This window comes from Xenopus laevis, chromosome 7L (assembly GCF_017654675.1).
Source record: "Xenopus laevis strain J_2021 chromosome 7L, Xenopus_laevis_v10.1, whole genome shotgun sequence".
NCBI classification, from domain to species: domain Eukaryota; kingdom Metazoa; phylum Chordata; class Amphibia; order Anura; family Pipidae; genus Xenopus; species Xenopus laevis.
The window spans coordinates 64,033,562-64,048,670 of NC_054383.1; the positions used below are offsets into that span (position 1 = coordinate 64,033,562).

The 15,109-nt window shown below is 41.2% G+C and overlaps 1 protein-coding gene across 1 annotated transcript in view; it reads left to right on the forward strand.

Annotated features, from left to right (window-relative positions):
* The first annotated feature begins 207 nt into the window (after positions 1-207).
* Positions 208-15,109, forward strand: part of osbp.L (oxysterol binding protein L homeolog) — a 38,849-nt gene continuing 23,947 nt past the window's right edge. The window contains exons 1-2 of the mRNA XM_018225592.2: positions 208-591; positions 9,438-9,646. Of these exons, the coding sequence (XP_018081081.1) occupies positions 290-591; positions 9,438-9,646 (511 nt within the window). The 5' untranslated portion in view covers positions 208-289. The remainder of the gene's footprint in view (positions 592-9,437; positions 9,647-15,109) is intronic.

Below are 15,109 nucleotides of genomic sequence, written 5' to 3' on the forward strand. Positions count from 1 at the left end.
TTTTTTTACATTTTCTAGCATCCTAATTTATTGAAGAGATGTGTCACACTATTACTGTGCGTTACACTAATATGTTCAATTTGAAAAATATCTTGCATGATCAAGCAAAAGAATACGTTTCTGACACATCGCCCAAAAGAAAGATGTCGCTTGCCGATATCAACTCTGCTCATACTTCCTTTCGATTCCCAAACGCTGGGGCCCCGCCTATAGGATACACTGTCTATGTCCATGACGTGTCTTCTGGTTCCGGTTTCCCGGTTCCGGCTTGTCGCTGCAGTGTATACCGATGGCCGAAGTACGCACGGTTCCCGTCGCTTCCGGTACCGTTCCAGGTTCCGGTTCCCTGTCTCCGTCTCTGGCTTTACCGCCCCCTCCGTCTGGTCCCGGACCTGGGGGCGCGCCACCGTTGCCACCACCACCTCCACCCCCTGGAACCGGGCCAGCCCAGACCAGGGATAGTTCAAGTAGTTCATCGGGGTCTACCTCGGGTTCGGCCCGGGAGGGCTGGCTTTTTAAATGGACCAATTATATCAAGGGATACCAGAGGCGATGGTTTGTGTTAAGCAATGGGTTGCTGTCTTATTATCGGTGAGTTGCAAGCATTATACCAAGCCCCTGCTCTGTGGAAATGAATCGCTAAAAGTTAATTCCTATGTGAAAAAGCACTTTAGCTGAAACTGTTTAGCAAAATATATACGCGCACATACATTTAAAAGTCAAGTAAGAGAAAGCTAAGTGAATTTTATAGTTTAAAGTCCCCTTTCCTTTATCTGTTTCCGACAATCGATTTATATTTAGAACTTAACACTGATAATGCTGTGTAGATAATGTTGATTCTTTGACTTGTAACTATCAGAGATTACTTTATAACTTGTGGTATGACTAACAGTGAAGTCATAAAGCTATGGTATGATTGGATGGAATGCTGCTAACATGTTTCTATATCGTATCATTCGTAATTAAAGAAAAACAATGCATACAAGTGCTGACCTATACATTAGGTAAATAAGGCTCTGCTTTTGATCACCTGTAACCTGAAGGTCATAAAGAGCCATTAGCCTGGAAGCAAATTTTGCCATGTTTCCAGGTGATAATGCCAAAACCCTTGAGTGCACCATCAGTGGCCAGGTGGTACCTTTCTGCTCAAAGAAGAGGCCATTAGTAAGCAGGGAATTGCACAGAGGGCAAATCACTGACTGACATATGTTTCACTATTAGGGTTGCCACCTGGCCTGTAAAAATTATGGGTGATCCCAAAGTTATTAATAGGGAAAAAAGCTAAATATATAGGAAGGACGGTATTTTTTTCCAGAAAAGGTGGCACTGTCATTGCCGTTAAATGTGTACAGGCCATTGCATTATACACATGTAAAATAGAAAGAAAGTATATTTAAAGCTTGTTTTTTCACTGCTTTGATTACTTTTCCTTAATCAATATTCTGTTGGCTGCTTTCCCGGGCTTGTCAGGAGAACTAGGTGCTCCTAGCGCTTTGTAGGATTCCAACCAATCCCCGTCCGATTTTAGGGCAGCCAATGACCCTGTGTAACTGACCGTGAGCTACAGTATATCTTACCTGTTGGAGGTGATTGGCTGCCAACTTGCTACTGTATTTTTAGGAAATTCATGTTGGGACACACCCATTGATTTTTTTCTTGTTATACTGGCCAGAAAGGACCTCTAATAAAAGAGATCATTTGTAGCCCAGGAATAGATCACAGTAAAGTATGAGAGCAATTTTAAGTACAGAATAACATTTAAGGCAGCTATGCTTCCACATAATTAATTTATTAAGACTATTCAATATGAGTTTAGTGAAGTCACATAAAGAAGTTCTGGAAAAAACCAACTTCTCACTGCAGTAATTCAAGTAGTTCTAATATTCATATTCAAACAATAAATAAATATTGGTCAGATTAAACTCTATAGCCTCTAATATAAAAACTCTTTTGGTCTACTGAGAGTACATGATCCTTCAGTTAATCATATGAAATAACCTCAAAACCTCTCCTGTATTCTGTTACAGTGTAAACCAAATGATCATCACATGATGATGAAATGATTCAATAAAGTCACTAATGCTGGTAGTATCTTTTAACCACTTACCTCCCATTTATAGTAAGATTTACAGTCTGGGTATCAAAAGCTCTACGGTACTTCCTGGTTAAGATATGAATAAAAGGTGATCTGCATACTTCAATGTCAGAAGCCAAAGTGGTTTCCTCTCAGGAATGAATGGGAGCAAGACGTTCCTGCTGTTTGCCACATATCCACAGGCCCTCCCCCCACTTTCCCTCCTTCACTGCATGCTGCACATTTTGCAATTCTTGCCGTTTCAGATGCCCACCAGCACTGCTGGCTTTGTGATCTGTTGCCAAAGGTTTTTGCACAACTATACACACACAAATATACTTATACACGTTTGCCTTTGTCAAGTACACACATTCAAATACATATGCACCTTTTTTCTTTCTTTTTTGAGTTTGCTTTGCCCATATCACTAAATTTCTAAATGTATGCCTATTTTTTCCCATAGATAAGGGACAGGTACACAGGATTACAAACAGATTTTTGGGGAGATTTAGTCGCCTGGCGACTAATAGCCTCATCTTTGTGGCAACTTTGGAATACGAAGCGACGCGTGTGCCATGCCGCAGGCAATTTTTCATTTTAGCCGCAAAGACTAGGCGATTAGTCGCTAGGCGACTAAATCTCCCCAAATCACCCAGTGTGACCTTACCCTTATGCGTTTCATATATATCAGAATCATAGGCTGCGAGATATGAAACGCATAAGGCGGTGAGGTTGTATCCTTGAGTTCTACAATAAATTACTATATGTTTTGACCAGCCTGCCTGGAAGACTGGTCTCTGCTAGTGCCTGCCCTTTTTTCTTTATACGGTGGTCCGCTCACTAAAGCGGAGGGTTCAGGGCAGTGCACCTGGACCTCCCTTCAAAACTGGTGAGTTCTACAAGTACCTAAGAAATTTTCTACGTTTTCCTGACTACAATCAACAATTGCGTGTGAGTAATATTTGATATTCTGAGACAATTTGCAAATAGTTTTAAATTTTTATTTGTGCTTTTTCAGTTATTTAGCTTTTTATTCAGCAGCTCTCCAGTTTGCAGTTTTAGCAATCTGGTTGCTAAGGTACAAATTACCCTAGCAACACTGCACGGATTTGAATAAAAGACTGGAATATGAATAGGAGAGGACTTGAATAGAAAGATGAGTAATAAAAAGTAGCAATAACTAAATCTGTAGCTTTACAGAACATTTGTTTTTTAGATGTGGTGACACCCATTTGAATACTGTAAAGAGTCAGAAGAACAATAAAAAATAAACATGAAGGACAATTGAAAAGTTGCTTAGAACTGGCCATTCTATAACGTACTATAAGTTAATGTTAAGTGAACCACCCCTTTAAGGGCTCACAGTGCAGTCTTATCTGCCATCCCAGTGGTTCCTTGTGGTGACTCTGTTCATTACAGGAATGGTTCTTTATTGCTTCCTGCTCATTTTACTGTCTGCTCCTTTGCAAAGAACCATTTAGTAAGGTATTCGCAGTGCCATGTTAATACTTGGCAGTTCCCTATGCTCTCCCTATCAACTACATATCGCCTGCATAATTGGCACATGCACTGTACAGGCTCTACAGTGTTTATGCTGAAGAGACTCTATGGGTGCCAACATAGAAAAAGAGAGGACTTACTGCCGGACCACAACTTTTAATTACAGGTGGGGTTAATCAGTCCACTTATTTGACCAGACACTGATTTTTACTGCTGTCTGTGCTGCTTCATAGAGCATTCTGGGAGGGATATCACTTATTTCCATTATGTTTCCAGTAACCATGCCACAATGAATATTGCAAAACGTTCTCTTAATTGGGGCCAGACTGGCAATTTGTGGGTCCTGGTAAATTCCAGAAGGGCTTCTGTAAATTGTCATAGACAGTCACTATTTATTTGGCTGGTGGGGAGATGTTTGGGCCACTGTGTAGTTGAAATATCAGGGGCGAGGCCTATTTTGATTCTAATTTCAGACCTTCCTTGATCTCCAGTTAAAGGGGAGAATATAGCTTTACAATCATCCTGTCTGTCCATAATTTGCAGCTACAAAAATATTGTTTTAAAATTGCATTTTTAACTATATAATCTCCAAAAAATGTTTGCAACAATGCCTTTTTCTCATACTTATCTCACGAGCACTACATCACTAGTAGCCAACAAAGCCAGGAGTGCTGCTTTCTCCCCAACCCAACTGTCTAAGGAAAGGATTAAATATCACCTTGCTCCACTGTATAATTAAGCCACCATTGTCTCTTACCTCCCAACTGTCCCGTTTTTTCACGAGACAGTCCAGATTTTGACAGCTCAGCCGATGGGATGGCACTCTGAACGCTTCATTTTCCGAAAATGCCTCACGAGGAAACATCGGGCCATCCCGCCAGTGCCATACCACCAGCGATTTATATTCTAGCCGACGGGAAGGCTTTTTGGGGTGATTAGTCGCCCGAAGAAGAAGCAATTTGTTGCTGGGCTACTAATCTCCTGCAATAGCAGCGTGTGTCTCTGTCCTAAAACACTTATATTTTTTGTTGTTACTGTTCCTTTAATTAAATAAGAGGATTTTGTCAGAGATCCCAGAAAATGTGACTGCTGCATTTAGAAACATTTGTAGCATTGTTAAGATAAGCAAATATAAAATTGTAACTAATAATAAGATAAGCCAGTGTCTTGGCAGAACCAAGACTTTCAACTTAAAGGGCAATTCACCTTCATTAGCAAAACTGTATTAACACATACACAGTATACTTATGGGTTACTGCCCATCTGCAAATTTGCACACTGTTTATAATTGACACCCATCTACTGTTCATTAGTGCAAAGATGCTGATGCAAGAGATTCTCTGCAGTACTGAAATTCAAGATGCTAATTAAAAAGTAACACACATTTTTAAAGATCTTAGAAGCAGCTTCCAAACTGTTAGGCTGTTGGAAAAAGCTATTACAATTTTTCATTTACAGTATACTATTCAAGGTCCTGTACATTGGGCAATGGCGTTTTAGTTAAACAAATTATAATAACAAATTTTATTGTATTGCAGTCTTTATACCACCGTTGAATGTACTTGTGTTAACTTATTTACAGGACGTCTATCTTGCAAAAATTGTGGGAGAACTATATTACTGAATTTTATGAACTCCCCTCACGAGCACTACATCACTAGTAGCCAAGTTGGGTCATGCGCATGTACATAATAAGTGAGGGCACGATCCTGGCTAGTTTTCTGTAAAGGCCCCCTCCATTTATTAAATAAATATCTGTAATAAATGTGCACTTTGTTACACACAGCAGTTACCTGGTATGAAAACTCCAGACAGCATGTTTACTGCTTTCCTTTCTTTGCTTTGCCCCCCACCCTGGCTTCTGCTTCTCTTAGCTCAGACACATATAATAGGTTAATTGTTAGGCAGCTCCAGTTCCTTTGGGTTTTCTTCGCCTCTCTCTCTGAATTAGGTAGCCCTGGGTAATCAAGGCACCGCTATGTTCACCAGCAAGCACAGTTACTGATAGATTAGAGTAAGTGAAATAAAGCATAAGCAGTGCAATACCCTGTCAATTCAGATATTTTACATCCCATGCCTGTAGACACCTTCTCAGTGTAGTCTGGCATGTGTGGTGACTCAGTTTAGCTCAGTGTGATTGTCACTTTGCTTGAACATGCATGTGGACCCCAATTCAGCAGCTAATTCTTACTACAGGTATAGGACCTGTTATCTACAATGCTTGTGACCTAGGGTTTTCTGGTTAAAGGGCCTTTCTTTAATATGGATCTCTATACCTACTTCTATAAAATGTAAACATTAGTTAAATCCAATATCAATGTTCTGCCTCATCAGAACCCCAATTTTACATACTCAAAACTTCTTCTTCTGGAAATGAGGCAGTTTATTCGCAAATATATCCTTCCTGACTCCAAGATGGCAATCGGACCAGTCCCTGGATCAATTTGTAATATGAGCTATATTTCATAACCTAGTATTCCCTCACTTGCTAAAAACCCATCCAACCTTCTTAAATCTATCTTTTTTTATTTATCAGCCAGTACATATGCAGGAAATAATATCCGTTAATATATTAATGCGAGTAATGCACCAAATCCACTATTTTGGATTTGGCCATACCCCTGAATCCTTCATGAAAGATTCGGCCGAATACCGAACCAAATCCTAATTTGCATATGCAAATTGGGGGTGGGAAGGGTAAAACATTTTTTACTTTCTTGTTTTGTGACAAAAAGTCACGCAATTTCCCTCTCCGCACCTAATTTGCTTATGCAAATTAGGATCCGGTTCGGCCGGACAGATAGATTCGCCCGAATCCTGCTGAAAAAGGCCGAATCCCGAACCGAATCCTGGTTTCGGTGCATCCCTAATCAGATGTCTTTTTAACAAGATATCCACTATCCATGACCACTCAGGGAATAGGCTAGTAGGGTCATTTTTTCTTACTTGATGACGAAAAAACTTTCGACTTCAGAATACCTCTTGCTTACAATGTACCGGATAGGAATCCCTCCCATCTACTTGGGTTAAAGCTTTCTATGCTCTCCCAGTGGCCAAGTTCAGAACTAACTCCAAGCTGTCTCATCCCTTCCCAATCAGTAGAGATACAAGGTAGGGGTGCCCCCCCCCTCATTATTTGCAATTGCAATGGAACCCATGGCATGCCTGCATTAAAGGGTGTGTAAAGTCTAAAATAGAATAAGGCTAGAAGTGCTGTATTTTGTATACTAAATATAAACATGAACTCACTGCACCACAAGCCTAATCAAACAAATAATTTATGCTTTCAAAGTTGGCTACACGGGGTCACATGCTCAGTGTGGTCTGGGCTGCAAAGGGATCGTCATAAACAAAGCTGCTTGAGTTCTGCATGGCTGGGAAGTAAGGCGGGGGCTCCCCCTGCTGTTCACAAGTATGATTGTTTCCCTGCAGAGCAGTTTGGGACCATCTGATAATTCCTATCCATAGTAGTAAATGAAGGGAGCATTTCACTGCATACAGTCAGGTTTCTTATAAAAACGGTACACATTTTTTAATCAAAGTATATTCGAGATAGGTTTCTTTTTCATTAAAGAAAGTAAAAATGGCATTTTATTTTTTGCCTTTACATGCCCTTTAAATCTTCTTAAACTGGGTAATATGGTGGAACTTATTTCGATGTACACAGATGACACCCTACTGTATGTGGCCAACTCTGACCAAGCAGTAACAACTGCTTGTTTATAATTCATGACCGCACAATCTACTCTGGCTTCAAAATAAATTGACTAAATCAGTCATATTTCCGATAGATGCACCTCCTCCAAACTCACTCGCCCAGGCACACGGGTAAAAATGGGTGACCACCTTCAAATATTTAGGGTTTTGGATACACACAGATTTGAATAAATATTCTTAACTCAATGTTAACCCCATAGTCAGGTACTTTGAAATCAGATCAGAGACTTGGGGGCTACTTCCCTTAACATTGATTGTTACATTTACACAAGTTAACGCCAAATGCAAAAACCCCAAACCCGAATTGTAATCCCTAGACCCATCATCGTCAATCTTAAATGTCTCATGCTGTCTTTCTTTTGGAATGGTTAATTCCCTACAGCTCCCACTTAGGGAGGATTGGCTGCCCCAAACCCCTTCCTTCTAGTTACACAAGTAACTGTGACTTGGAGTTGGGCAGTGCCATCCCTTACTAATGCTGCAAAGCTTCTTGAAGCACAAGTACTGGGTTTACTGGGGGAGCTTAAAAACCTGCTATACAGGGGTATAGCCTACACAAAAAATGCCACCCTACTGATGAGGGCAACCGTTTGAGCATGAAAACTTGCAATACAGCTATTCCAACCTTTGACGCCTAAGCAGAATCCCAGAGGTGTCGACACAATATAAAATATCTCTTTATGATGTAGTGTTAATGGGTAAGCTATCCTTCTTTGTGATGAAGCAGTCATTCTTCGTCCTTAACAAAATGTTTTCCGATATCTCCAGCTATAGCATGCTATAGAAGCCCAATTCACTAACCAACTCTTTTTATTACATGTTTTTGCTGAAACTTTTCTGTGCAATATTTTCATTTGGGTGCCTCTAGATGCCGCATAGCTTGATAAATCTATGTATATTGATCATCAAACTGTTTAGTAGACCCCTAGTGTTCATAATTAGGATGTTATATGTTGGTATGTTACCACATGTGAAGCATATAATGGGGTAAAATACAAACTTTGAGACAATTTAAGAAATGTAATCAATATTACTCACTACCAAGCTTTGGGACATGGTAGTTTGGAGTTTGAAGACATATGTACCCATTTTGGGGGACTCTAAATGCCAGATACATTGGTGATCCATTATACACTAGGCATCAAACTGGATGGCCCCTGGCATTCATATTTAGGATGTTTTTTCTTGATCCGTAATGATATTTGGGAGATGAGAAGTGATTTTTTTTGGAATTTACATACTTTTTTTTTATTTTTTAAATAAAAATTGCCTAGAAAGTCATTAAAGTTTAGTCATTAGTAGTAGAAAGAAACGTTTACCTATTTTGAATTCTGCAGAATGTATCCTTTCCAAAAACATAAGGTTTTCTGGGATAAAACTGTTACTGGATGTAAAGTATGTCAATTTCTGCAGTAGTGCTTTCAAAATTCTATAATGTACTGCTGTCAGAATGTATAAGTATGATGTATAAGTCAGAAATCTGCATGACACTATACATATTTGGTATTGGCGCATTTAAGCTACATGGGGCTTTCCACATCTGTTGGATTTTTGTGCCTAAAATCAAATACTTTTCTGATATATATTCCTATATCATGACAAATACATTTAAAGTGAGACAGCACAAACTGTTAAAAAAAAAAATCAAAAATAATCTGGCAAATGAAATGTTAATTTCAGTTGGCACTTAAAGGGTTATAATGTAACTGTGCAGTAATAATTTGCAAATATGTTTTCATTTAATTCACAAACTTTTTAGGACAATTCAACTCAAATTCATGTTTAATCTCTTACGTTAGACCCCTGGCACTGGTCATACTCGAATGATTAGAAGCAAGTTAACTTCCATAAAATGTTTTGTAAACTTTTTAACAAGTTTAGGCTTCCTTGACTCTCCCTAACTAATTAAAATCTTAACTGATCTGCAAATATCAAGTTATGCTTTTCTTTTTTGTGATTTTTCTTTTCACTAATAAATGTCAGTTGTCCATATTTATATTATATTGATTACTATAGTAATGGCATATAAACGTATTATTTTTATAATCCGTTATTTCTGGGGTGTTTAGAGGTGTATGTTTCTAAAACTACTGCAATAAGCATCTTGTGTATAATTGTACACACTAACATGTAATTCTTCTTACAGCTCCAAAGCAGAAATGCGTCACACCTGTCGAGGGACAATAAATCTTGCAACAGCAAACATCTCAGTAGAAGACTCCTGCAATTTTGTAATTTCTAATGGAGGGGCACAAACTTACCATTTGAAGGCTAGCTCCGAAGTAGAGCGCCAAAGGTGGATCACAGCACTAGAACTCGCCAAGGCCCGTGCTGTCAAGATGCAGGCAGAGTCAGGTGAGTTAGTGTAGTGACTCTTATGTGCATTTTGTTTCTTCTGATTTAAAAAAAAAAAGAGAAAATGCTCTACCTTAACCTGACTATGACTAACCTGTCTATGACTAACCTGAATATGTATCTGCATATGTTTGTCTAATTAAATTACAGGTCTGATATATAAATGTTTTTTATCTTAAAAAGTATTAGTAATCGCTACTGCTCAGTAAAAATTATACTGATTACTTTAAATTGGTACAAGTTCTGCCTCTTAAACCACACCCAGATTGTTTTTAGGGCACTGGAGCCAACATTTTCCAAAAGCTATCTATGTAAGACCTATCTATAGTACTGTTGCTTTAAGATCATCCCCATATAAAAGCATGAAAGCTCTATAGTTTTGATTCCAAATCTAGAATCTAGTTATAGTACATTTGGTCAGTAGGAAATGTATTGTCAGTCACATCTAGAAGCATATAAATACATTCAGTTGAATCATATGAGTAAGGTACAATTCAGTTGTCAGACATAGAGGAATATTTTAACATGGCATAGTTGAGGAATTTTTTAACATTGACATAGTTGAAAATTTAAGAGTGTATCAAGCTAAGTTAATTATTGGCAACTTTCTACTTATCAGAAAATAGGGTCATGCAAACGCAGGATTAGTGTTGGACGGTTGGGACCTGCATACCTCACAGCAGAATAAAGATCGTAACCAAAGTTCTGCTATTCTATGACTGAAAGAATAATAATTAGATGAGACCAAGACTCAGAACAATTTAGTGTAAAAATAAAAATTGGGTAAATAGATAGTATGTGCAAAATAAAAAATGTTTCTAATATAGTTAGCAAAAAAATTGAATCTGTAAAGGCTGGAGTGAACAGATGTCTAACATAATAGCCAGAACCCAACTTCCTGCTTTTCAGCTCCCTAACTCTGAGTTTATCGGGGGCGGGGCCACATGGGACATAACTGTTCAGTGAGTTTGCAATTGACAAAGTCACTGATTGGTTACTACCTGGTAAGCAATCACTGGAAATGAAGAAAGCTGCAAAGCAGGAAGTAGTGTTCTGGCTATTATGTTAGACATCCAGTCACTCCAGCCTTTATAGATTACATTTTTGGCTACCTAACTATATTGAAAACATTTTTTATTTTGCACAGCCTATCTAGAACCCAGTTTTTATTTTTATACTAAAAAAATCCTTTAACTTTAAGTCAGTTTATAATTTAGGTGCTAGAGCCCTAACTTGAGTGCACCCAAGAAAAAAAGTTATCTAATTTTCCAATATACATTAGTCATACATGATACACAAAGAATGCCAATGGTTTAAAAGTTTTTATGTTAAAAGCATTATCTGACTGATTGTTCACTGCTGTAGCAAAAGCAGAGCTATAGTAAGCCTTTTTTTTCCCTTCAGACTTTTGCAACATTGTTAAAAAAGTAGTAGCTAGGAGTTAAGCAAATGCTTCTTTCAATACCGATTGTTTTTAGAACTTTAAAAGCACTAACATTTTTAAATGTGTATATTGGAAAGTTGTTTAGGATTATGTTTTCTTTTATTAGGCAATTTTTTATGTTAGTGTTAACTGCCCTTTAAATCATACATTCATTATTACTTTGGGATTGTGTAAACCGCAAAGTGAATATAAATTTTTGTCACTTCAGCTACTGCAAAATCAGAACAATGTATGTCATTACTGACCCCAATAGTAATTTGACCCCTGAGAATCATATATTTCTCGGTACGTCCCTTGGCAGCACAGGTGACCGATGGGTTAATGCACTCTTCCCTTCAGGAGGCAGGATGGTAAAAACAAAAGAATAGGCTCTCCTCCTAGCTTCCTCCTCTTCCAGGCATTGACCCCACCTCCAACAGTTCTTTGCCATCCTGCTTCCTGGAGGTAGGAGGCACGGGAGCTATGCTCCCTAACATTTTTTATTTTTATTTATTTATTCTCTTAATTTTATTTACTCAGCGTTGTTCTACAGACTTCTAGAAGTTCGGGCATGCTATTGCGCTGCCTTTTGTCACATCAGGGGTGAGGTATATGGGTATGCTGCAGCGCTACCTACTACCCCCCTCAGTGACCTGATCCACCAAGAGAGGCATGCTTCAGCGCTGCCACAAACTAAGGGTTAGGTGCTACGGCATGCTACAGCGCTACCGCACCCCCTCCGCCACATCACTGCCAAAAAGACGGTAGCGATTCGTTACCAACTGGCACAGCCATTTGAATTGTGGCGGGCAGGCGAAAAAGGGCGCCAACTAACCGCCCAACGTCACTTACGCTGTAGGCGTAGAAGAACTTCCGCTTCCGCCCAATCCAAAAGCTCCAGCTTTGGTGGCGAGCATAGCAAACGCGTGCACCGATCACGCAAGTGGTTACAAAGCCAGCGGAGTTCCACCGCAGCTCCGCAACTACAGAGACTACTCTGACCTGCCTAATAAAGGTACCACTAGCACAGCGCTACACGCGCTGCATTTTTTCCGCCTCTCGTTCGGCTTAAAGCTCATCTCACCCCTTTTCTATTATATATATATACATATATAGAACACTTTGTTGGTACAAAGAGATTCCTCTATTCTCTACCTTACTAATTGCCTAACATGGCTTCTGAGGCATCAGGGTCCCCTCGCCAAGAGGGCCTAGAACTTACTCGGCCTACGGCTACAACCTCTGCCTCCACTAAAAAAGCCCCTAAGCGCTCAAAGGCGAAGGAGACTGCACATGAACACAAAAAGAGCAAAACCTCCTCTCAGCAGGGAGATGACTCCAGCTCTATACCTGACTGGTTTCAGCCCTTCCAAGCAGCCCTAGTAACTATGTCCTCCTCATTAGAAAAACTATCCGCAGTACAAGTGCCTCAACAGGCACCACCTCCCAGAAAGGTTTCAGCTACTGCAACACCCCAGTCACCACAAGGGGACACGGATGACTATTCTTCCGAAGGGGAGCTCCCAGATATAGATGAGACTAGTGAATGCGGGAGCACTGGCTCCCACACCCATACCACTGAGGTGTCTCATAGATCACGAACTGAGGCAGTCAACACCTTGCTAACAGACATGTTTGAAACACTGGGCATTGAGGAAGAACACAAGGAGCAAAAGACGTTAGACAAATTATTTGGTACCACACAACGTCCGCAAAAACGATTCCCAGTTCACGAGACTGTAGAAACCATCATAAAAAATGAGTGGAAAACACCGGACAGACGACTGTCCAAAGATAAGAGACTAGACAGCCTTTATCCTTTTGATCAAGCCCATCAGGACACATGGGACACTATCCCTAAGGTTGATGCTCCAGTGGCCCGACTGGCTAAACGCACAACCATACCATTGGAGGACGGGACCTCTTTCAAGGACCCACTAGATAGAAAGGCAGAAAACCTTCTAAAAAACATATTTGGCTCAAACACAACTGCTTTTAAACCCACAATAGCTTCAGCCTGTGTCTCCAGAACCACGGTTCTATGGCTAGAAGAAGCCCTATCGGCAATGACAAATGAAACTTTTGATATGCATTCACATCTCTCAAAAATCCTTCAAGCAGTTAATTTCCTTTGTGACGCATCTATAGACATCTTAAAGCTCCTCTCACGGTCGTCTGCCATGGCCATAGCGGCACGAAGAGCCCTTTGGATGAAAACTTGGAGCGCAGACCTAGCATCCAAGAAAAATCTGGTAGCACTACCGTTTGCAGGGACCTCCTTATTCGGACCCGAATTAGATTCCCTCATCAATAAGATTACCGGGGGTAAGAGCAACTTCCTCCCCCAAGAGAAGAAACCACGTACCACAACTACTCCATTCAAGCGTCCCTTTCGTCCTTACACAGCCAACCGTCACTCACCACAGTCATCCAAACCCCAAACGTCATACCCTAAGGGGTACCGCAATACCAAAAAGCCTACATGGAACTATCAGAGGCAACCTTCGAAAGGGACCTCAGACAAGTCACGAGAAGCCTGAAATACAAGCCCCTCCCGAGTCTACAGGGGCGGTAGGGGGGCGCCTCTTAGACTTCAGGGAGACGTGGCTCACCACATCCACAGACAGATGGGTGCACCAAATTGTTTCCTCCGGTTACAAGATCCACTTTCACCACATTCCCCCCTCGAGATTTCTGACATCAAAGATCCCAAGATCCCCCCCCAAAGCGGACAGCGCTCAAACAGGCAATCAGGGACATGCTATTAGCCAATGTGATCGTCTCCGTCCCAGTCAAGGAACAAAATCTAGGTTTTTATTCCAACCTATTCCTAGTACCAAAAAAGGATGGATCCTTCAGGCCGGTCCTCGATCTCAAGGCACTAAACAAGTTCCTATATGTCCCCACATTCAAGATGGAATCACTCAGAGCGGTCATCTCCAACGTCCAACAGGGAGATTTCTTCACATCAGTGGACTTACGCGACGCATATCTGCACATTCCCATTCACACAGCAGACCAAAGATACCTTCGATTCACATTCGACGGACATCACTATCAATTCCGCGCCCTACCTTTCGGCCTGGCAACAGCCCCGCGGGTATTTACAAAGGTCATGGCGGCACTGATAGCGCACATGCGCCAAAAGGCATATTTATCCTTCCATATCTAGACGACTTACTACTCAGAGCTCCCACTCGCTCTCAGGCCCTGTCCAACACCAAGGAGTGTATCCGAATTCTAGAGGCTCACGGGGGGAGAATACACCATGCCAAAAGCTCTCTGACTCCATCTCAATCCATCGTTTTTTTGGGAGTCCGGCTCGACTCTACTTGTCACAAAGTATTTCTGACACCAGACAAACAGGCAAAACTCTCAAAAGCGGCCAGAAAGGTCACCACCACCGCACACGTCAACACCAGATTTTGCATGCACCTACTAGGTCTCATGACCGCCTCCATAGAAGTAGTACCCTTCGGCCGATTCCACATGCGTCCTCTACAGCTGGAATTCCTGTGCAAGTGGGCCAAGGTCCACCACGACCTCACAGCCAACATCACACTGACACAACTGACAAAGCAATCACTGGAATGGTGGCAACAACCAAGCAACCTTCTAAAGGGAAGATGCTGCTCAACAACAGATTGGGCCATAGTCACCACGGACGCCAGCCTACTGGGCTGGGGTGGGGTGTTCGAACAGCGGTCAGTACAAGGCCAGTGGTCAGCTCTCGAAGCAAAGCTACACATAAACGTGCTAGAGCTCAGGGCTGTTTACCTGTCCATCACACACTGGACACAACTGCTCCGCGGCAGACCCGTGAAAATACAGTCGGACAACACCACAACAGTGGCCTATATCAATCACCAAGGCGGCACACGAAGCAACTCGGCTTGGCAGGAGGTGTCTCGATTACTTCACTGGGCAGAGGCCAACCAGTGTCAACTAACGGCAATCTACATCCCAGGCCAGTTAAACTGGGAAGCGGACTTCCTCAGTCGCCACTTCCTAGACCCAGGGGAGTGGGGTCTTCAGAGAAC